We start from the raw sequence: 22970 nt of genomic DNA, 5'->3' as shown, positions 1-22970 counted from the left end.
GAATTATTTTCTGTTTATCCTGTAAATAGCTTGTTTGGATATATTTGTTTTCATGTTGTCTCCTCCCCTTCGGTTGTGAGCTCCTTGAAGGAAAGGAATATCACAATAAATGGCATATACACTAGTGTTTAATATATGTTAATTGATTGAATTCTTCATAGTGGTCAGTGTCTTCTTCCCATTTATTCATCTCTCCAGGCTTAGTTACTGAATTGTGTGCCATAGCCAGGCTCTGCCTCTTGCTGTACGTTTGGATGGGGTGTTCCTGACCCAGGTGACCTGGGTTCTTGTTCTGACCTCTGCCTCCTAGGGTTAGATCCCCTTGGGTCTTTGAGGTTTGGATTGCTGGATCTTCAAGGAGCTCTGTGAGTAGTTCAGAACAGAGGGCTAGGGAATTTGAAGTCCTCAGATGTCCTAGACCACATGTTCTTGCATCCACACTTGATCATGCCACTCCTGGTGCCTATCAAGGTACAGTTTGTAGGTTTCTGACCACTCTGGGGCTTTCTCAGGGGAGTCCTCTGTTCATTCTGTCTCTGGACACAGAGCTCTGTAGACTACATTTGTCTCTGGCCTCTTTCTGGTCACTCTGGAAGAATACTGTCTTGTCCATCTGCTGGTGCTTCACTCTTTGTTGGCTTCTGTTCTCTTGCCCCTTGGCTTCTGGCTGACTTTTTGTATAGTTCTGGGGCAGATAAGGTCATTTACTATAATTGTTCATTGGATTTCTTGATTATTATTTGATCTGGTACAATTTGTAGGTTTTTACTGGAACAAAAACCATAAGAGCTCTGATGGTTGTCTCCATTCAAACAGCCCTCTTGGCCAAATGCCTCCAGCTTCCCCATTTAACAGTTTAGGAAACCAGTTCTTAGAGAAATTAAGTGACTTGCTAAGGGCCACACTGTTCATAAGTGTCAGAAGCTGGATTTGAACCAAGACTTCTTGATTCTAGGGCCTTCAGTCTTGCCACTTTGCTGCCACTCTGTGCCATGGACTTGAGCTAGGGTGGTAGGTGTGTATTTAGAAAGAAAGGAATGGATGTGAAAGGTATTGTGGGAGTAGAATCTTAAGACTTGTCAGTTGATTAAATATGTAGAGTGATGAAAAAAGAAGTACTGAAGGTGCCCCCAAGGGGACTGAAGGGATGGCCCTTGACAATATTTAAAGTATTTCTACCTTTTCTATTTGAAAAGTTCACAAATGACTTGAGAGTCTTCTTGACCAATGTTCCCCCATTCCTGGAATGCATTCATGCATTACCTCTACTTCAAAGCATCCTTGGCTTCCTGCAAGGCTCAATTAAAGTATTATCTCCTACATGAGAATTTTCCTGATCCCCTTAGTTACTAGTGTCTCTCCCTGCATCCATATTTCTTTGTATTTATCTAATATATGTTTTGTATTTACTTGTTCTTCTTCCCTCCAATAGAGTGGAAGCTCCTTGAGGAAAAGGAATTTTCATTTTTGTCTTTATAACTGTTAATACACCTAGCACAGTGTCTATAATAGTAGGCACCTAATAATTTGATAAGTAGGCTTATCAGATGAATGAATTATCTAATAGATTAGTTGGTATGAATAGTTTCTCTATTCTTAATTTATTTTAAACTTAAATACTGAAACTTAAATACAAAATAAGAAAAAAAAAGAAACAAATTTAAATTTAAAAATTAAGAAAAAAAAAAGGCATTGCCATGTGCACAGGAAAACGTAACAGAGGATTCAAAATACACAGCAATAAATTTCCATGTCAAGAAAGCCTATATTATAAATATTATGCATTGTGTTCAGAGCTGTCCATCTTTTCTTTGCTTCCTTGTAAATTTTCTTTTGTTTTACGCTGTGTACTTTTTACTTTGTTCTTTTTTACACCCTTCCTCCCCCCAAGAAGATACAATTAAGCACAGATGTATACGTATGTATGTATGTATGTATGTATGTATGTATGGATATGCATGTGTACAACACATACAAACATATACTTACACATAAGCATGCACACATATACAAACATGCATATATATACACATACACATAAAGATATATACATACATATACTTACATGCATATACTTAGATAACTATAATCATACTCATGTAGACACATACATTCATATACATCTATGAAAGACCGTAACCGTACTTACTTGTCCTCTGTTTCTCTGAGGGTGGATAACCTCTTTCTTCATAAGTCCAAGTCTTTTCATATTTTTCTAAGTCTACCCATTTGTCATTTTCTACACCACAGCAATATTCTAACCTTGTACTATCTAGTTATTTTAAGTAGTTTAAGGTTATGAATAGTTTCAAAAGAATTTCAAAAGTATCAATAACCACATGAAAAATACTAAAAATCATTAATAATAAAGGATATGCAAATTAAAGCAGCTCTGAGTTTTCATCTCATACCCATAAAATTGGCAGAGGTGATATTTATTTTGCTCCTTTTGTGCCAAATTGTGATTTCATCTCTATTGGAAACTCAAGACTTGCCAATGGTCACATTGGTCGAAGATGACAAATGATAAAAAAAGAAAAAAGTAAATGAAGGGGCATGGTAAAACTTGTGCAATAATATACTGTTGGTTAGTTGTAAATTGGTTCAACCATTCTGGAGAGCAATTTGAAATTAGTGGAGAAAAGTCTCTAAATTATTCATACCCTTTGAATCAGAACTCCCACTACTGGGTATATATTCCTAGGAATTCAAAGTCAAAAAGAAAAATCCCATATTTTCCAAAAATGTTCAGAGTGGCACTTTCTTGCAGTAGGAAAAAAAAAAAGGAAACAGTGTAGCTGCCTATCAGTTGAAGAATGGCTAGATGAATTGTGGTATATTATTGTGCCATAAGAAATGAAAAATATGAGGAAAAGAGAAGCAAGGTAAAAAACCATATGAACTGATGCAGAGTGAAGTAAGTAGAACTAGGAGAACCATATATACAAAGATTATAAAGCAAATGAAAACAACTCTGAAAGGTAGCGGAACTCTTCTGACTGATTATAATGATCAATTATGGCCCCAGGAACAGAGAATGAAACACACTTCTCTTTCCCCTCCTCTCAATAGAAATGTGAGAGATTGCATATGGGAAACAGAATTTATCCTCTCAGATTATGTTGGTTTTGCTTAACTTTTTTTTTTATATTACAAGGGAGGGTTCATTGGTAGGGGTTGTTCCAAGAAAGGACTTTAACCTAAAAATAAAAAGGTATTAATAAAACTTTCTTTTAAAACTTTTTTGTAAGAGTGAATTACCAAAGAGGAAGTGGAAGTGGTGAAGGTCAAGGACATTTTCTCTGAATTTAGTTATGAAGAAAGATATTGACTGGTTACATGAAAGGACTCAAAGTCAAGGGAAGGTTTTTAAAGAATAGAGGAGTCCAGCCACAAGTAGTGGTGCATGCCTATAATCCCTGCTACCAGGGAATCTAAGGGGCTTATGGATGGATTACTTGAACTCCAGAATACTCACCTGTAGTAGGCTAAATTGATTGATTGGTTTTGTTACTCTGTTATTTCTGTTAGAAAAGAATTTGTTACTCTGTTATTTCTGTTATTAAAGAATGAATAGATGGGGGATAGGAATACACTGGGGGTCAGGGGAAGGGAAAAAAAGGTTGGGGAAAATTATCTCACATAATGAGGGTGCACAAGTAGACATCTAAACAAATAAAGAGGAAGAGGGTGGAAGTGGCTGACCCTTGAACTTGAATCTTCTCTGCCTTGGTTAAAAGAAGGAAGAATACACACATACATACACAGAATTTGGTACAGAAATACATTGCAAACAACAAGGAAATAGGAGAGAAAGGGAGGAAGTAGGGAGGGGGAATTTGAGGAGAGGCAGATTAAGGAAGAGATTATATCTAATCAAAACTAAGAATACATAAAAATATTTGAAGCTCTTTGAGGTGGCAAAGAATGGGAATCTTTGCCAAAGAGGGGGATACTCATAAACTAGGGAATGGATGAATGTTGTACTATATAAATGTGGTGGAATACTACCTTGCTGATCTCTTATCAGCATTACTAATCACAATTCCAGAGAACTAATGATGAAATATACTCTGGATAGAGGGGTGAAGTACTCAGAATGCAGAATAAAACATTTTGTTGTGGTTGTTATTGGGTTATTTCAGTTGTGTCCAACTACTTGTGACCACTTTTGGGGTTTTTTTTTGCAAAGATACCTGAGTGGTTCTCCACTCATTTTACAGATGAGGAACTGAGGCAAAGAGGGTTAAGTGACTTCTCCAAGGTCACACAGCTGGTAAGTGTCTGAGATTGGATTTGAACTCATGAAAATGAGTCTTCCTGATTTTAAGCCTAGTGCTATATCCACTGCACCATCTGTAGAAATTTGTGACATATACATATGTATAATGGATTTTGTTTTTCTTGTATTCTTACTTGGAGTAGGGGTGAGTGGGTGGGTGGGTGAGAAGGAAGATTTTGGTTAATTAAAAAAAATTTTATACCTCTTTTACCACTTAGTCAATTCTAATATAATTTATCCTCTATTACTCTTATTTGGCTTTTTAAATCTTTTTAAAAAAGCTTTTTAAAAAATTATCCTCAGAATTCTTGCTGGGCTTGTATCCAATCTGTATTTTTCTTTGCTTGTAGGTATTTTCAAGTCACTATCTTATTTAGTTTTTGTGTCTTGATCTTCCTTATCGCCATAGTATTTTTTTATGCTTAGGTTATTTTTTTGTTGTTTGCTTATTTTTTCCAGCTACTTACTGACTTTAGACTTTTTGTTACTGTTGGGTTCTGCTCACCTCTGCAAGGGTGGGGACATGTTTGACTTGAGCTTTTGTCTTTTATGTCTTTCTGCTGTTTTTAAAGCTCAGTCTGAGGGCCTATGAATTTTTGGTTCGTCCAAAGTGGTGTGATCCAGAGAGTGGTGGCTGCCTTCCTGGTTTACACACTTCAAGTTCTTGACCCAGGCTTGGGTCTGTTGACTTGTGTGTGGTTGAGTTTCCTTAGAATTCAGCTGATCTCAGTCACAGTTAGCCTGCTGGGAAGTTCTGCAGGTTCAGAGTAACTGAACTGTTGGCTTCTCCTTGGTTTTAGTCTCCTACCCTGCTTTATTCTGCTTTAAGCTTATGTGTGGGACTAAAAGTTAGAACTGAGTTACCCCATCTGCTCTTGGGCTCAGAGCTACACAGTTATGTTTTGGAACTTGTTCCTTGCTCCTTATACAAGTAGGACCCCACTCCTCTCTGCCTGTGGAACTGTGATCTCAAGCTGGGTAACAGGCATCAAAATTGCTAGGTATTACCTGTTCCTGCTCCCAGTGCTAGTACAGGGGTCCCCGGGATCTCTTTCTGCCCAGGTGTTCAGTCTCCTTACTGTCCCTAGATATTGGGCTGCTCTCTGCTGCTGCCACAGCTTGGAGCTGTTTCCACTTTGATGGGTACCTGACCAGGCTCCACCCCAATGTCCAAAGACCTCTCTGTCTTCCTAAGCTGCCCAGGGATGGAAAATGACGCTCTGTGTCTTTTTCTTGGCTTTCCCCATCAGAATTTGGTTTGGCACATTTTCTAGGTCATTGTGGAGAGGGTGTGTTGGAAGAGCTAGGTGAAAATGTTTTTTCACTCTACCTCAAAAATATGTTGTTGTTTTTTAAAATAAAGAGTAAAGAACTGGGAGATATGGAAGGATATAAGAGACTGTGATCACAGAAATGAATTTCAGAATTCAAAATCTGAATTCAAAGCAGAAACATTTACAATAATGGTGAGGGCTGTCAGTAAACTCTTCTTAATTATAAGAAATCAAAAGTTTTATCCCTTTTTCTCCTTTCTACATTAGTATATTTAGGGATGTGCTGGGGCCAGTTCAAAACAAGGGAAAGCCAACTGTGGCAAATGCCACAAATCAGAGTTTAATTTATTGTTTTTATTGGTTGTCTAGACTTTTAAAAAGTGGCTGAGAAAATGTTAATAAAGCAGATTAAGCTTAAACATGGGTACAATTTTTCCCCCCAGAGAGCTGGTTGTTGAATATTTGCTAGCATATCCTTGAGTGTGACCATCCCTATAAGTGACTTAGGTGAGCAAAGGTCATGGGGATTGATAAGGATGATGAACAGGGAGGCTGGCAGTTTAAAGTTCTAAGATCTACTTTCTCCTTAGGAATCTACTTACTGAAATGTTCATCTGTTAACCAAAGTTGGCATGTTTTTTTTTTCTTTTTTCAAAGTTTTCTTTTCTTTCCCCTACTCTCTAAAGTACAATTGAATGGTCACCTAGCTTTGAGGTGACAGCAACCTCACCTGGTAAGTGATGGGAATCACAAGATCTTTATGGATCAATATGATTTGAACTAATAATGAAACACAAAGGGAAACACTTAGATAGACCTACTGCAAATAATAACAGTCAGGCCCCATTACTATCTTACAGTTCTACAGATCCTAACAAAGATCCCAAACAGAAGCAGATTCAGGACTAGACTTGAGGTAAAGAGACTTCCTGGCAAGGTCACAAAACAAGTCAGTAGAAACACTGTTTGGAAAACTGTTCATCTTACTTTCCAGCTCTATTGTCCCCTTCAACACTCAACCTTGCTGGTTTCCTTTCCTCATGACTAAGGAGAAATTCTTTTTCAAGAGTTAGAAAGGTATGTTAATACCTGAAACTGATAATATAGTAAGACTGTGGCATCTATTGTCTTGCCTATATGTTCACAATTCAATTATTAATTTGAATATAATTTGTTATCTTGAGATAGGCATTTGATATATGCATATGATGAACATGATATTTGGTATCTAGTGTTTAATTGGTTCTCTTGACCTTACATAACACTTTGTTTCGAAGCCCACTAATTTGTATGGATAACCCACAGAACTCATTCATCAGTAAGCATATTTTTGACAGACACTGTAGACAAATAATGAGCTGGCCCCAGAATGGAATAGGAGGAGGAGAGCAAATTGGATTGCCTTTTGGGAAATTATGCAATGATTTTAATGACCTCAGTCTTTTCCCTGAAAAAATGACCTATCTTTTAAAAAATGTTTTATTGCTTTAAAAAAAAAAAAACAATTGTCACTTTGCCCCTTACCCCAATAAAATCCTCCCTCGGAATAAATAAATACAGTACAGAAAAACATATCAATTCAGGAAGCCCAAGGGGCAGGAAACCCATTTTAAGATGAGTATTCTTTTGGTAATGCTCTGTGGCTGCCAGTTATGAAATATCACAATCTCCAAAGAGTTGTGGGTCACCCAAAATGCAATGGAGAGGAATATGGTGGGAAAGATTAAATTGAAATCTATTGCCAGCAAAGAATTATGTGGGAGAAATAGCCCAATGACATATGACCAGAAAAGGAGGCAGTCTCTCAAGATTCTTAGGACCTTCCACTGGATTTCATGAAATGTCAGAAGGTCTTGAGGAAGGTATGGTAAATGAATCTCTGTGAAAGATTTATGGTAAGTCATGGACCCATCACACGGGATAGAAAGGCACAGATGGATTATGACCATTGGAGATAGCACCCACATGAATGAGATCACAAAATAATATATAATTCTTTAATATAATATATATATATAATTCTTTAAAGTGAACAAAGTATTTTTACACAGATTGTCTGATGTGAGCCTACCAGCTAAATTATGAAGTAGGGACTACATGTGTTATTCCTCTGTTTTACAATTGAGGTTCAGAGCAGGAGTGTATTGGAATCAGATCCAAACAGTGGAGAGCTGATGGTAAAATTTTCAATGAGGACATTTATACCTTCCAAATAGGCAAAAACTACAAATTAGGGCTTGATTTATTGTTTTGTTGTTTGTCCAGACTTAAGAAAGTGATGGACAAAATGTTAACAATGCAGATTAAATTTAAAAGTGTGTAGTATTCATTTCCCCTCCACCTTCCCCCACCAGCCAGGTAAATATTTACCAGCATACCAGTATGTGAACCCAGGTATTCCTGACTTTCTATCCCACTGCCTCTATGGAAGTGTAAAAGTAACCCAGCTATTATTTAATATAGTATATTTTATTTGTTTGTCTTTGTGACACATCCCTAGACACTACCTAAACTTTAATGTCTTCACATCATGGCTAAATGAATCAATGCATTTACTAATGTCATGTTTTATTTTATTTTAACATAAATTATTATTTTATTTATTTACATATTATTTTTAAAAAATAAATTTTATGAACAAGAATTGGCATAAAAGAGATTCATGAGGAAATGTAAGCCCTGCCACCCTGGTCCTCATCCCCTCATGCCTGTTCTGCCCTGCAGGTGGGTTTCCCTGACTCAAGTCTCTGCCTACAGCCAAAGCTATCTTCCTAAGGAGCTGGTCTCACCGTATCGCTGTCCTTATTTCCTCCTGTGGCAAACCCCCCCCCCCCCCAAACCCTTGTTTGGCTTTTAAAAGCTCTTCATACCTTCCCTCTTATAGTCCTTACACTTTACTCCCCACTACAAAGACTCAAAGGTCCTCCTGCCACACTGGCCTCCAACACACACCCCCTTCTGATTTTTCACAGGCTGTTTTCCTCGTACCCTCACCCGTTACCCCCAAACTTTTATTCCCCTTCTCCCCATTAAAACGTGAACTTCTTGAGGGCAGAGACTTTTTGGGGGGCATTTCTTTGTATCTCCCGAGCAGGACTCTGTCCCTGGAAGGAAAGGAGAAACTGAGGCTGGAGTTGTCGCGGCAATGTGTGGTTGCCTCGTCTGTAAAATGACGGAGCAGGCGCTGTTAGGGGACACAAGGAAAGGCCATTACAAAAACAGACTAACAGCTAAAGAGGGCGCAGGGATCTAACGGAGGTCAACCAGGCTACTGTTTCATTAACAGCCTAGGGGGGGCCCAAGGATGTAACCAAGGTCATCCCGACTACCATCTCCTTCTACGACCTTATTTCAAGGGCCGAATACCCTGAGAACGAAAGGTCTCGTGAAGGCTCAAGGGCAAAGACAACCCACGTGTTTCCCAGAGTTCTTCCTCTTTAAGGATAGTCCCGCCCGATCCTTACTTCAACTGACACTCATCTGGACCAATTGCCTTCTAATTCTCCCCGAGTCTAACCCAATTGCAGACGACATCCAATGACAACTAAGTATCTGAGAGTGGCAACCCCTGTGGCCAACGGGAGAAGGACTGATAGAACTCGTCCTATGGAAGTTTGATTTAAAGTGAAGAGCACTAAATTAATCCAATGCTAGCCCCGAACCCTGATGGAGTTCCGCCCCCGCCGCTGTAGAGTCGGCAGCTGGGGGAGGTTGCTGTGCTCAGTCTCTCCCCAGACTCCGCCATGTTGGGGCTGTTGAGCCGCGCTGCCGCAGCCTCGGCCTCGGGCGCCCTTCGGGGCCTCGGCGCCTCGGCGCCGTTGCCCCAGACCCAAACCTTGTTGCGGGCGGCCCCAGCCACGCTCCAGCAGGGTAAGTAAATATCTTGGGAGGCCGGGCCCATCCCCGTCAGCCCATGACCTTGGGTTGCGTTGGGCCTTTTGGCGCCCGAGCCCGAAGGAAAGGAGGGAGGGGATGGCAGCGGCGCCGGGACCGTGCCCTGCCCTCCCCGTAAAGGGCATTGGGCGGGGGGAGAAGCAGAGAGGGCGCCCGGCCCCACGTCCTTCATGTCCGGGGCCTAGGCCGCGGGCCCCGCAGTGACCTTCCCGCTCCATGCTGCAAGCATGGCCCCGCGGAAAGCGGGCTCACCGGTGTGGGAGTGGGGGTGGGGGAAGCGGGGCCCGGGTACGGATGAACCGTGCGAGGCTGCCCACCCACCGGTCCGCGCCTTTCCCAGCCGGAGACCCGTCCCCCCGCAGGCCTGCAGGAGGCCCGCCCCCGCTCCAGCAACTGCCGCTTGGTCGGGGCCGGGACCCTTGGTGACCTCTAAATATCCCTTCCGCAGCCCGGGACTATGCGGCCTTGACGTCCCCCGCCCCCAAGAGCGGGGCGGCCAGCGGGCGCATCGTGGCGGTCATCGGGGCCGTGGTGGACGTGCAGTTCGATGAGGGGCTCCCTCCCATCCTCAATGCCCTCGAAGTGCAGGACAGGGAAACCAGGCTGGTTCTGGAGGTGGCCCAACATCTGGGTGAGTGCGGACTTGTCCGGGAGTCAAGGTTATGTTGGGTGGGGGAGGGCTTGACATTGACTAGCTAGGCTGCAGCCCATGCCCCAATAGGCCTCTCTCTCTTCAGTGATGATTTTTAACTTGGTGACTTTCGTTCTTCTGAGTTTGCTGAAGCCACAATTAGAATCTGAGCAAGAGTTCAACCTGGCCTGGTGTGGGTTATTTATTTGATTGTGTGTGTGCATGCTCTAGACAGCAAGTACTAAGTGAAAAGATTAGATTAGTCTTTGAGACTGTTTTCTATTCTCCCATTAACAGGTGAGAGCACAGTCCGGACCATTGCTATGGATGGTACTGAAGGCTTGGTCAGAGGGCAGAAGGTCCTAGATTCTGGTGCCCCAATCAAAATCCCTGTGGGACCTGAGACTCTAGGAAGAATCATGAATGTGATTGGAGAGCCTATCGATGAAAGGGGTCCAATCAAAACCAAACAGTGAGTTGCAGTGGTTTCAGCTTTCAACCTAGACTTGTTGCTATAGTACTTTTATCTACACAAATTACATTTTAATGCAGGCTATCAATGTGATAACTCCTTCCTTTTTGACACTTAACATTTACTCCATGAGGAATGTTTTTTAAAATGTATAAATGGAATTAACATTAAAAGTATGTAGTTGGATTTTTAAAATATAATTGACAATTGATTATGATAAAATTGAGAGATAAAGGTGTACCTCAAGACGCACCTAAGATGTGATTTTTTTCCTCCTCCTAGTTGGGGGTTAAAATATGATGATGAGTTTGCATTATTTATTCCTAAATTCCCAGAATTTTTGTGTGTCCTATATTTTTTGCCCCATGAAAGGGATTACTGGTATACAGGGAAGTTTGTTGATGTGTGCCAGAGAATTCCTTAGCTAGGTTATCACTAGAAAGAACAATTTACATTGATTGCTTTCTGCATCTTCTTTTGTACAGGTTTGCTGCAATTCATGCTGAGGCTCCTGAATTCATAGAGATGAGTGTAGAGCAAGAAATCCTGGTTACTGGCATCAAAGTTGTAGATCTTTTGGCCCCATATGCCAAGGGTGGCAAAATTGGTATGTTAGTCATGGGAGACATTTCAGTATTTTTTATCTGACAAGTCAAGTATATGGCATGGACAGTATAGTGGGGGGGAGTAAGAGTCAAGGTTCTAGTTCTGACTTTGCTGCTAGTCAGTGTATTGATATTTGCAAGTCACTTGTCTAAGCCTTAGTGAAATTGGATATTTAAAAGGTGGGGCCTGGCTAGGTGTGGAAGGGAATACAGCACCGGCCCTGGAGTCCAGAGGACCTGAGTTCAAATCTGGCCTCAGACTCTAGCTGTGTGACCTTGGGCAAGTTGCTTAACCCCAATTGCCCTGCATTCCCTGCTCCAAAAAGCAAAAAAAGGAAATTGAAAGTCATATTTTAAAGCGATTTTAAACATGGTAACCAGTTATGATGATGACAATTTCAGTGCAAGCATTTTTTCAGCCTTAGCTTATGACTCACATTTAAGCAGTGTTTGATATGAGGATGGGGGGAGGGGGACCTTTAGGTCAGATTCCATTACAGTAAAATTGCTTTAGGCAGTTCTTCTGTGTAGCTGCTCCTTTTATCTTTATTTCTATTAGGTGCTATATTTTAGAGCAGCACTGAATTTAACCATCCTTCACTGATGAGTAGGTTTCTGACTTTCGTTCTTCTGATTTTCCTGAAGCCAGATGCCACTTCTGAGGAGGAAAACCAAGAATAATTTAGTGTTCTCTGTTATCCTTCCTTTTTAAATTTAAGGTTGTGATTCTTGGAATTTAATAAGAGTTCCTTATAAAACAATTGGGTATTCATCTTCTCTCTACAGGTCTGTTTGGTGGTGCTGGTGTGGGAAAGACTGTATTGATTATGGAACTAATCAACAATGTTGCCAAGGCCCATGGTGGTTATTCTGTGTTTGCTGGAGTTGGTGAAAGGACCCGAGAAGGCAATGATTTGTACCATGAGATGATTGAGTCTGGTGTCATCAATCTGAAGGATGCCACTTCCAAGGTGATCCACATGTTGCCTTTACAACCCAGGTTCTTCTAAGAAGCCATTATGTATGGCCTTCTGTTTTATTTGTGACTATCTCATCTTTAGAGTCTCCCATGTTTAGTCTTTATACCAAAATTAGTGGTACTTAGTTGTCATATTCCCATTTTTTTCTGTGACTTCTGATCACATTTACAGACGTTTCTTACCTGTTGCAATTTGAAAGTGTCAGATAAGCCATTTTTAAAAGTTTTCTTGGAGGAGTTTGGTTTCGATCATATAAAAACCCACTTTATTTTGACTTTACTAGTATATTTAGTTATGAGGCAGATATACAGGTTGAAAAATAATAGCACCTCATTCTCATAACTAATACTCAGGAGTCTATACCACACACAGCTTTTCTTGACTTGGTCTTGGGCAGGAGGCTCTTAACTATTATAGATTAGCATCAAGCTAGTTTTTTTTCTGCTTGCTGAGTTTTATGTCCACCGCAGGTAGCATTGGTATATGGCCAGATGAATGAACCACCTGGTGCTCGGGCTCGGGTAGCCTTGACTGGCCTCACTGTGGCTGAATACTTCAGAGACCAAGAGGGTCAAGATGTACTGCTTTTCATTGACAACATCTTCCGATTCACTCAGGCTGGCTCAGAGGTAAGAGGGAAGATGAGAGATTGGAGGGTGGGGAAAGGGAAGACTAAAAGGATAAACTAAATGAAGCTACGGGTCTTTAAACATCCTTGGTTCTTATTCTCTTCTGTCCTTCCAGGTGTCTGCTTTACTAGGCAGAATCCCCTCTGCTGTGGGTTACCAGCCCACTTTGGCCACTGATATGGGCACCATGCAGGAAAGAATTACCACAACCAAGAAGGGTTCCATCACCTCTGTGCAAGTAAGATAATTTTTTTTTTAAAGCAATTGGGGTTAAGTAATTTGCTCAAGGTTACACGGCCAGTTATTTCTGGGTGTGGTGCTAAGTATCAGAGAGCCCGGATTTGATCCCCAGGTCATCCCGACACTGGAGCCGATGCTCTTTACCTGGCCGCCCCTAAGAGAATTTTTTAAAGACTGTTAAATATACTATTACCCCACTTCCCACCCCTCTGTCAGAATATTAGAACTGGAAATGAGGTATTCTTATTTTTGAAGTTATATGAACATCTAATTACATTTTTGAGTAATTTCAAGCTTGAAGAAACCTTAAAAGATCTAATCCACCCTTTTAACCTCATGGATGAGAAAACGGGTCCAGAGAGTCTGAGTGACTTAACTTGGATTAACCTTGGGTATCAGAGCCAGGATTTCACAGCTGAACCTGTGGTGCCAAATACAGTGCTTCTCCATGATACTGTGCTACCTCCACAAACTTAGACACCTGCAGATCTGTGACTCTGTACATAGGGTTTTATTACACAACAGGAAAGCACGTACAGTACCTACCCAGGTCACAATCTGTGGTGCATAAAAGTGAGGAAGAAAGCAAAGGGAATAGGTAGCCATTGGTTTTCCTATTAAGATGGGCCTCCTGAAGACCTAAGTTCTAGGCTTGGGCTCTGCCATAATCAGTTGTGTGCCTTTGGTCAGTTTCTCATTGAGGTATTGTCTATAAAGTGAAGGAGGTGACTAGATCTCCATCTTTGGTGGAAGAATAATAGAACTTGAATTCTTCTGGGTTTGAAAAAAGATGTCCTGCTTCTTAACAATGTTTAATTGCTCCAAATTAGGCCATCTATGTGCCTGCTGATGACTTGACTGACCCAGCTCCTGCCACCACCTTTGCCCATTTGGATGCTACCACTGTGCTGTCCCGGGCCATTGCTGAGCTGGGCATTTACCCTGCAGTGGATCCTCTGGACTCCACTTCTCGGATCATGGACCCCAATATTGTTGGCAATGAGCACTATGATGTTGCCCGAGGTGTGCAAAAGATTCTGCAGGTGAGCATCCCTGGAAGGGTAAAGACTTCTGTCAGTAGAAATAGGGATTTGAGTGTCAAAACCATTAATGCTGTATTGTTGGGGATAGGAATAAAATAACTAATGATGCTTTGAAAGATCTAAAAAATAAATAAGGAAGTGTAAGGTTCTAGTACCCTTGAGGATCCTTGCCAAATAAAAGGAATTCATGTGTCCCTTTGAATGGATCAAGCTTAAATTGACATTTCTCCCCTAGGACTATAAGTCCCTTCAGGACATCATTGCTATCCTTGGTATGGATGAGTTGTCTGAAGAAGATAAGTTGACAGTGTCTCGGGCCAGGAAAATCCAGCGTTTCTTGTCACAGCCGTTCCAGGTTGCTGAGGTATTCACAGGACATATGGGGAAGTTGGTGCCCCTGAAAGAAACCATTAAGGGATTCCAGCAAATCTTGGCAGGTAAGAAAACTGTCCAGTTGGATGTTCTTTATATAATGTATGCACAATTTTCACACTTAACTGTGATTTCAGAAGTGTTCCTTTCATTTTTAACCTTCATGACTTTGGTTTTAATTTGCTCTTCTCTTTTGTTAATACCTTTCACACCCTCCATCTTGATGCCACCACTTTACTGAGATCTAATGTAACATTTCATTCTAAACTGCCTGTCTTTCTCCAGTCCCTCTCTTTTTTTAAAGTTAACAGGCAACTTCTTCACCCCCCCCCAAAAAAAAAAAAAAACTTCAAATTTTCTGAAGTTCAGATCTGATCAGTTTTAGAAACCTCTTGCCCATCACTTTCTTGTATCCTACCATTGAGGGCCCTCACTTATTAACAATCCAATTTCCCCTTTTTGGCCTTATTTCACATTGTTAACAATGTTCCCTTATCTTGTCCTGCATTCCTGCCACCATGTAATTACATGCAGCTTTTTCTCAACTTTTGTCCTTATTCTTTATATCATTCATTACCTGAATGATAGGTATTCCTCCTCCCCCACTGTGATTATCTCTTTGATAGTTAATCTATAATTTTCATCTCCTTGTACCTAACAATTCCTTCCACTTAGTGAATGTTTTCAATTTATTGCCTAAAAGATGAGAATATATTTTTTTCTTCCTTCTGTTTTCTTTACCCATACAGGTCAGTATGACCATCTCCCAGAGCAGGCCTTCTATATGGTTGGACCCATTGAAGAAGCCGTGACAAAAGCTGAAAAACTGGCTGAAGAGCACTCGTGAGGAGTCACCTTCATCTTCCACACATCCTTCAATTTCAGTTGTCTGAGCAAACTACATGAGAACTTTGGTTGGGAAATCTGTGTACTGTCTGAAGACTATTTAAACTTTTGAATAAAATGTGTATCACAGCCCATTTTATGTGTCTGGGGAGAGTCCCAGAAGGGTAGAGTGGATGTTAGAGGTTTATGAGATGAGTTTGCATATCTTTATTCTCCTCTAAGGCAAGATGCCTAGACAAGGTTTTCAGGGTAAAGTCCTTAAACAAAAGCATTAAAATACTAAGGTGGGTCGATTACACTTGGCTCAAGTTTCTTTCTTAGTTGTACAGGGAATGAAGAAGAGAGTGAAGTGGGGGAAGCTTGGCCCCAGTTAACTTCTACCCAGCTAAGGTAGAACCAACCTGGACAAGCTAAAGTTGCTAATGAAACCCAGAAGGGTCAAATGACTTCAAAGTCATAAAGGATGTTAGTGCTGGACTCGGGAAGCTCCATTTCTCATTATTTCCTTTAATAAAGGGCTTTAATAGATAATGCTTTCACTAAGTCCCTCAAAAACTGATAGCTCTACCTTAACCCCTAATTACTCCAATTAAAGCACACCCCATCACAGCCAATTGCTGAATGTTTTATTTTTTAGAATCCTGCTTCACTTAGTTGTATGACTTTGGACTTTGCTCAGCCTCAGTTTCTTCACTTTTAAGTGATAATCAAGTTCTTCCCAGGGATGTGAGCCTTACTCGGAACCTAAAATTACAGGACATAGATGGCACATAGAAAGCGCTGTAAATGATAGCCAGCACATTGGAAGGGATTTGTGTTCAAATGTGGAATTTTTTGTAGGAAAAGGAACTTAAAGGGCAAGGTAATAGGCTGGGCTTGGGGAGCCTGGAACCTGTGCACTCTAGTCCCTTAATCTGAATAGTACATGACAACCTTTTGTTCCCCTGGTGGCTGATTTTTGCCATTTCTGCTGGTTTGGGGAAAGGTGAACTTGTTAAGTGCACCCATGATGTCATATCTATAAGCCTCAGGCTCTCCCTGAGGAAGAGGACCGAAGGAGAGGCCCGCAGCTGCTCAGGCTGCTGTCTGTCAGCTCCGCAGTTCACCATTTTGAAATCCTGAAAGAGCCATTTGCTGGGCTCAGGCTAATGATTGTTTACAAACCAGATGGGGCTTTTGTCCTGAGGAGGAGCCTGGTGGCTGCAGACTCCACCCCCAGAGCCGGATGGTAGGAAAGGGAGGAAGTGAGGAAGAAGGGGCTGGGCTGACATGAACTCCTTTTGAGTCCTTTGAAGCCGGGAATGGGTTGGGGAGGGGCGACCTGGAGAAGAGCCAGGAGTGCTGTGGGGACCCAGTGAGGTTCCTTTCCAAGGTTCCATTGACATCTCCAGTCTACGTATCTGTTGTATTTGTATTTGGGACTGAAGGTGGAGCCCCAGAGCTGGGCCAGCCAGCCTGCTCCCAGAAAATGTGAATATGGGGAGTTACATTAAGTGGGAGAATCTTATTTCCCTTTGGTTCCCAATCTGACTCCTCCGGAGAGGGCAGTTTTCTTTTTTTTCCCTTTTGCTTTTTGGAGGGCAGTTGGGGTTAAGTGACTTGCCCAAGGTCACCCAGCTAGTTTTTGTGTTAAGTGTCTGAAGTTGGATCGGAACCCAGGTCCTGTGGACTTAAGGGCCGGTGCATATTCATTGCGCCACCTAGCCGCCCGAGGGCAATTTTCTAAAGTGCTGATTTCATGGTTTTGTTATTCCAAGTGACCCGACTGCTGAGCTTATCCCTTAAAATTCAACAAGCATTCACCCTCCACCCCTTTTCTGGCTTCTTAGTTTCTCTCCTGGCCTTTGCTAACCCTCCCTCCCACTATGCCTCTAGAGTTTCGCCACAAATCTGCTTACCCTTTTCTTCCTTCCACCCAGAGCAAACCCCTCCCCCAATAATGTCATTGAGGGACCTCGCCCTATAGGAGTTCCTTCTGAAAAAGGTTCTCAGCCTCTGGCCTTTTGAATCTTTCACTTGTTAGCTTAAAGTCTGAGCTCTCTACCAGTGTGGGGGGCTCCGAGGAAACACAATAGTGGGGAGCTCTGTAATTCCAATCGGACAGACAACCGGACCTGGATGAGTGTGCGAAATAAGCCTTGGGGCAGAGCTTCAGGATGCCCAAAGGCATAGGACCAGAGTAACTCCCTAGGCTGACTCAGCAGGGGTGGGGCCCAACCTTTGCTCGGTTTGGGAATAGGGGAAGGTGGAGAAGTGGGGCGCAGGATAGCTGGTCCAGTGCTTTGTAACTGCCAGCTTTGGGGAAGGGACAGTCAGGTACAGCCTTCCTGAAGCATGGTAGTTAACTAACTGAAAAGAACCGGAAAGTGTCGGTTCTGGATTTTCTTAAACATCCTTGTGTGAGTTGAAGGTCTTAAACTGGTTTATCTTCGCCCGCCAGTTCTGTAAGGAGGACGTTACTTTTGGCTGTTTCTCTTAGGTCCTTTATGTTGTCCCCAGATTCCGGGAGGGCTTGGGGCTAGCGTAGGACAAATTGCTCCTCCTCTCCTGGAGGTAAGCTGCTAAAGCGTGGCCTGTGGTTAGGGGAAAGCCGAGCTAGGAAGAAGCCCCTTTTCAAGGTCCCTCGGCTCTACCCCACTTGCCCTCTTCCTCCCGAGAGGGCTTTGAGGTCACTGGGTGAGAGGCAGGGTTGTGGCTGGGAGGACTGAGAGAACTTTGACCTTTCGGTTTCCTGATTGCAGCGCGTTTTAAACCCGGTCTCATGAGCGGGTTTCGGAAAAGAGGGAAGGGCAAGGATGGGGGTCCTTGCTCACCCGGTGAACCCCGGAGTTGTTGATGCCCCCTCCAGGGCCTCGCTTACACTTCACCCCTTGCCAAAAGTCCCGCATATTCCCAGGACCTTGAGGTCTACCGGGTTCCATAAAACACTCCTTTTCCCCTTATCCAGTCCGGGGCCGGGCCGGCGGGTCCTGGGGGACAGAGGAGGGTAGGGCGGGTGCCCCAGAGAGAGGACAAGGGGTCCTCGAGCCGCTCGGAGCGCACTTCTCAGGCTCTCCCCTAACCTTCCCACCCCTTCGCTCGCCCAGAAATCCCCTTTCCCCCCCCCCCCCGCCGCTGGCGTCCATCCCTGCCGCATCTTCATTCTCTGGCTCTTCCATCTTCCCAGTCCTCCCCCCCGCTGGGTACTTTACCCGACTGCCCCCTCCCCCCCCCCCGCCCCCCCCCCCCGGCTCCCGCCCCCCTGATCGCCCCCCCCCCCCCCCCCCGACATCGATGCTCCTGCCCCTTTAAGCGCCTCCCCCCACCCCCTGTTCCTCCTCCCCTCGCTGCTGCTTCTGCCGCCGCCGCCGCCGCCGCCGCCGGCCGGGGGCTGAGGGAGGAGGAGGAGGAGGAGGAGGAGGAGGAGGCGCCGCCGCCGCCCGGCTCCGCTCAGTCACCTGCGCCTGCCCGGCCCCGTTCCAGGTGAGACCCCGGACCTGCCCCTCGTCCCTCCCCGAGCCCAGAGCTCGGGGCGCCCCTGGCTCGGCTCGGGGATTCCCTGCTCCGGGATCTCCTCCGACCCGCCGGAAATCTAGAATCTACTCCCCACCCCCGCGGGATCGGCCCCCGGGGTCTCCCCTCCACTCTCCGGACTCTTTTCCTAGTGCATCGCCCAGGACTCTTCCTCCCCCCGCCCCCACGCACGAACACGAACCCGCACACACGCACGCACACATACACACACTTTTCCCACTGGCACCCAGAGACCTTCCAGGGCTGGGGATTCACTCCCTTCCCTCTCTCCCTGCCCCCGGGATTGGCGCTTCGCTCCCGAGCTCTTTCCCACGCGAAGCCGTCTCCCCTCCCGCCCCCCACTCCTCCCTGTGCCGGGGATAACTCGCATCCCCCTGGCTCCCGGCTTTCTCCCCCCTCCGCCCCCAGGGATCCCTTGCCCCCTCCCCCAACCTTTCTTCCCGGGACTGCGCTTCCCGAGTTCTTCGGTGCCTCGCTTGACTCCCCCTCCCTCTATGCCATGGTCAAGACCCTTTGTGAAAGGGAGGTTCTGAACTCAGCACCTGCCGTGGGGATGAGCTCAGTCAGCTCAGTGCCCCACGCTTTAGTCCGAGAAAGGGCTTCTGCTTTTTCCTAAGGGGATTTACACCGGGAAAGGCCTCAGACCCAGCCGAGCACCCTCCAGGTGCCGTGGGTTTTCGGAACCCTTTAGCAGAGCCGGCTCTTGGGGTTGTCAGCTCCTGAAGCTAGAAGTTGGGAACCAGATATTCTGGTGGAGGGAATGGGAGGGGAAGGCAACTTCCCCCGTAACTTTAGGGGCTTGGGAGCTCAGTGATATCCAGCAGCAAAAGTGAGACCCCTTCACCGCCCTGTTCCCCCCCCCCCCCCCTCGCGGTCGGGCACTTTCCCACGCCGGGGCAATTGGGGAGAAAAAAGAATTTTAAACCCCTGGATGGGCTGGTGGGGTGGACCCCCCCCCCCCCCGCGCCCCCTCCTCCCCAAACCAAAACAACCCAGACTTTCGGAGACATGAGGCTGCCTGGGCTTGGTGAATGAGTCTTTGGAGAGGTTTAGGGAAGGACACTTTTCTCCCCAGGTCTGGAAGCCACCCCAGGCGGTTCTCCCCATACCTGGGGAGGGAGAAAGTGGGGGAGGTGTTCTTTTACAAATTCTCTGACCTCCATGGGAGACCTCCACCCCCACCCCACCCCAAGTTCAGCGTCTCTCCAGCCCAGGCCCCTCTTTCTCTCCTCCGGCTTTCTTCTCACCCCTCCCCCTCCAAGGTTGGGGGTGCTGGGAGCAGGCTTCAGCCTGCTCTTCTGAGTCATGAACTACCAGAGCAGCCAGAGAGCTGAGCCCGGCTGGGGTGGGGGCGGGGGTGTCTGCTGCTGTGTTTGGGGCTGGATGCCAGAGGAACCTCTACAGCGATGGTGGACAAAGGGGGAGGCAAGAGGGTTTGGGAATGGGGGAAGCTGGGCCGCCCTCCCAGCCCCAGCCCCAGCCATCTGGCTCTGAACTGGAGCCATTTCACAATGGCAGCTGACCCCAGAGTTGGGTGATGCAGCAAGAACATGGTGGCAGGGCTGGGGCTGGAAGGAAAGAGCAGGTGCTAATCTTCTCCCACTCCCCCCTCACATGGGTTCTTACCAACCCACTGCCTGGGCTTGGGGCAGGGAGTGGTTCATTCTGTACCCAGGCCTCCTCACCATGCACTGCAACTTCCTTTCTCCACCTGCACCCTAATTTTTCCGTCTTCTTAGGCCACAGTCTAGTAGGGAAGGAATGGGGGAGAGGATGAGTGGCTGGTAGCCAAAGCTGGGTCAAGGAAGGGGAGCTGGGAAATCTGGGGTTTCTGTCCCAGTCTAGATGGAGGAGAGGCAAAAGTGCTGTCCTGGTTAGCTAGTGACAGGTAGGAATGAAACACCCAGCTGTGAGCTGGGCAGATGGCTGTGCTTCTCCCCCACACCCACATCCATCCTTCTGCTCTAGGAGATAAGTATGATTCCAAGTGAGAATTCCCTGTAGGTAGATATGATGATGGTGGTCAGGTCTCTGAGATGGAAGATCCCCAGATCAGCTACTGCCCCATTTTCTTGTCTAACCCTAGGAGAGCCTCATCCACTCTAGAGAAACAGCCCTAAGCCCCTTCCAGTCAGGGCACTTAGTGGTGGTGGGGTGTTGTCTGTGGATGGGAATAACCCAAGGGGGTCAGGCTGGAGACAAAGCCTAGGACCTGAAAGGGGTGGGGGCTGCCTGGTTTCCAGGGCCCCTAGTAAGGAACAACCTGCTCAGCCTGCATTCAGGTGGGTGTGTATGTGTTGGGTGGGTGGTTGTGGTGGTGGAGGGAGGGGTGTGGCTATGCCCAGTATGATAGTCAAAACCTCCACCCTGTGTTCCCTAGGCCTGTCGGGAGTCCTGCCCCTGGAAGCCAGGCATCTGGCCGTGTCTGATCCTCCCTTTCTAGTCCGGGATGGAAGGGATTTGAAGGGCAAATTCTCCTTAGCCCTACCCATCTTGTATTCCGGTGAGGACTGGGGTGGAGAGGAGGAAGTATGGATGGCCTGGGGAAATGGGGAGAGAGAAGGCTGGAGAAGTTTTCCTTTCTCTTTCCCTGTTTTCCATGTTTAGGATTCTAGCTATATAATCTTCCACCTGCCACTTTTTTGGTGTAATCTTTTTTTTAAACCTTGGGGAAAGGAGGGGTAGAGATAGATAAACACCTATGATCATACACCTCACATCGGAGGGTCTGAAAAAGCTTTTTCTAGAGCAGAGTTGGGTTTTTTTTTAATTTTTAGTTTATTTTTGACATTCATTTAAAAATTCTTTTTGAGTTCCAAATCCTCTCCCTCCTTCCCAGTGCTCTCCCATTGAGAAGGTAACAATATGATATCAATTATACTAGTTAAGCCTACAGAATCAGGTCTGTAAATGTAGAAAATAAAAACAACACATAGGATTACAATGGAGACTAATTGAGTGGAAATATATTTTTGTTTAAAGTTCACAAACCCCATGTTAAAAATCCCTGAGACTAGAGATACACTTCTACCCCCCTGTCAAGGGCCCAGAGCTGTTTGGGACAGAGGATCAGAAAAGAGCCAAGGCACATTAGTCCTGGGGTGACCCTACAGATTGACGTGAGGAGAAAAATTAAATTGAATTTTCTTATTCCTCCACCACACTTCTTTAGGACTTTATAAGCCTCCCTGGCTCTTCCTCAAGTTCCTGGAGGAGTTGAGGTGGGTGAGGGTCCACTCCCCTGGAAGTTTGAGAGTTCACCCTTCCTGGGTGAGGAGAGTGTTGCTTTACTTGCTGAGGGCCTGAGAGTAGATGGCTTTTACTGTTCTGTTTAGCTCTTGATCCTAATCAATCTATTCTTCCTCCCCTTCCCCCTGCCTATGGAAAGAGGAAGGTAAAGAAAGGGGTGGGGGAGGGTTGGGGGACACTGGCCTGCTTGAGCCACAGACTACTGCTGCTTAACTTCCTCACCCACATCCTACCACTTTAGAATATTGGAAATTTAACCTTGTGCAAGGGAGGTAGGTTAGGTGTGTAAAAAGCAGTGCATTGAGAGGTGGGACCCCTAGGTTCCGGAGCTGACCAGTGACTGTGTGGCCTTGGGCAAGTCTATACCTTTTCTGTAAAATAAAGTAGGATGTGGAGTTTGTCTAGATAATATTAATAAATTCATTTGGAGCTTCATGATTCTGTGATACTGTACCTACTCAAAAATTTAAGGAAGGGAAGCAAACCCTAACGCCCTTAAGCCTGACCAATTTGTGTGATTCTGTGCATGTGTGAGGGGGAGGGGAGAAGATGGACTTGCACAGTTCTGTAACCTTGTTAGAGAAAGCTCCAGAGCCCTTGACGCCCAAAGAAAGGATGCATCTGCGGCGGGTTTTTTTTTTTTTTTTGGAATCTTGCTTGCAAACGTCAAGATACACCCAAGTTTCTCCCTGGCTGCTCTCTCCCCAGTAGCAATCCTGAATAGGACGGACGCTGGGCTCAGGTGCTACAACCAAACCTACTTTCCCCATACACAGGAAGCATCTCGACTCCCGGGGTTCTGCTGATGTCATCCGGACAGTGGTTAGCCAGGAAGGGCTAGTCTGCCCACACTGGACCTAGGTAAGCGCGGAAGACGGACCTCCTCCCTCCTTTCCCTTCCCCCAAGCCCTTGTGGCGAGAGACCTGCTCACCTTTTACT

General features: G+C 45.1%; 2 protein-coding genes and 2 non-coding genes across 9 annotated transcripts in view; all 4 read left to right on the top strand.

Annotated features, from left to right (window-relative positions):
- The first annotated feature begins 9259 nt into the window (after positions 1 to 9259).
- Positions 9260 to 15564, top strand: ATP5F1B (ATP synthase F1 subunit beta). The gene is made up of 10 exons (XM_069079741.1): positions 9260 to 9426; positions 9899 to 10081; positions 10379 to 10553; positions 11039 to 11160; positions 11945 to 12129; positions 12609 to 12767; positions 12883 to 13005; positions 13838 to 14050; positions 14286 to 14487; positions 15172 to 15564. The coding sequence occupies exons 1-10, from the start codon at positions 9300 to 9302 to the stop codon at positions 15267 to 15269; spliced, it is 1587 nt and encodes a 528-aa protein (XP_068935842.1). The 5' UTR covers positions 9260 to 9299; the 3' UTR covers positions 15270 to 15564.
- Positions 10181 to 10257, top strand: LOC138156528 (small nucleolar RNA SNORD59). The gene has a single exon (XR_011167175.1). It is a non-coding gene; the product is annotated as a small nucleolar RNA SNORD59 (small nucleolar RNA).
- Positions 11753 to 11825, top strand: LOC138156522 (small nucleolar RNA SNORD59). The gene has a single exon (XR_011167173.1). It is a non-coding gene; the product is annotated as a small nucleolar RNA SNORD59 (small nucleolar RNA).
- A 4759-nt stretch (positions 15565 to 20323) lies between the features above and the next one.
- BAZ2A (bromodomain adjacent to zinc finger domain 2A) overlaps positions 20324 to 22970 on the top strand; it is a 30490-nt gene continuing 27843 nt past the window's right edge. For 2 of the 6 annotated variants that reach the window (XM_069079717.1, XM_069079678.1), the window contains exons 1-3: positions 20327 to 21063; positions 21162 to 21284; positions 22807 to 22891. The gene's annotated coding sequence lies outside the window, so the exon portion shown is untranslated. Of the gene's footprint in view, positions 21064 to 21161; positions 21285 to 21953; positions 22003 to 22738; positions 22892 to 22970 lie in introns of all 6 variants that reach the window. The other 4 variants (XM_069079685.1, XM_069079701.1, XM_069079692.1 and 1 more) reach the window with 4 other exon arrangements.

The sequence above is a fragment of the Petaurus breviceps genome, unplaced genomic scaffold, assembly GCF_028583685.1.
Source record: "Petaurus breviceps papuanus isolate PSGF00001 unplaced genomic scaffold, PetGlider_PUasm1.0 154, whole genome shotgun sequence".
Classification (NCBI taxonomy): domain Eukaryota; kingdom Metazoa; phylum Chordata; class Mammalia; order Diprotodontia; family Petauridae; genus Petaurus; species Petaurus breviceps.
Note: the sequence above shows the minus strand (reverse complement) of the source record. Positions and strands in the feature narration are given on the sequence as shown.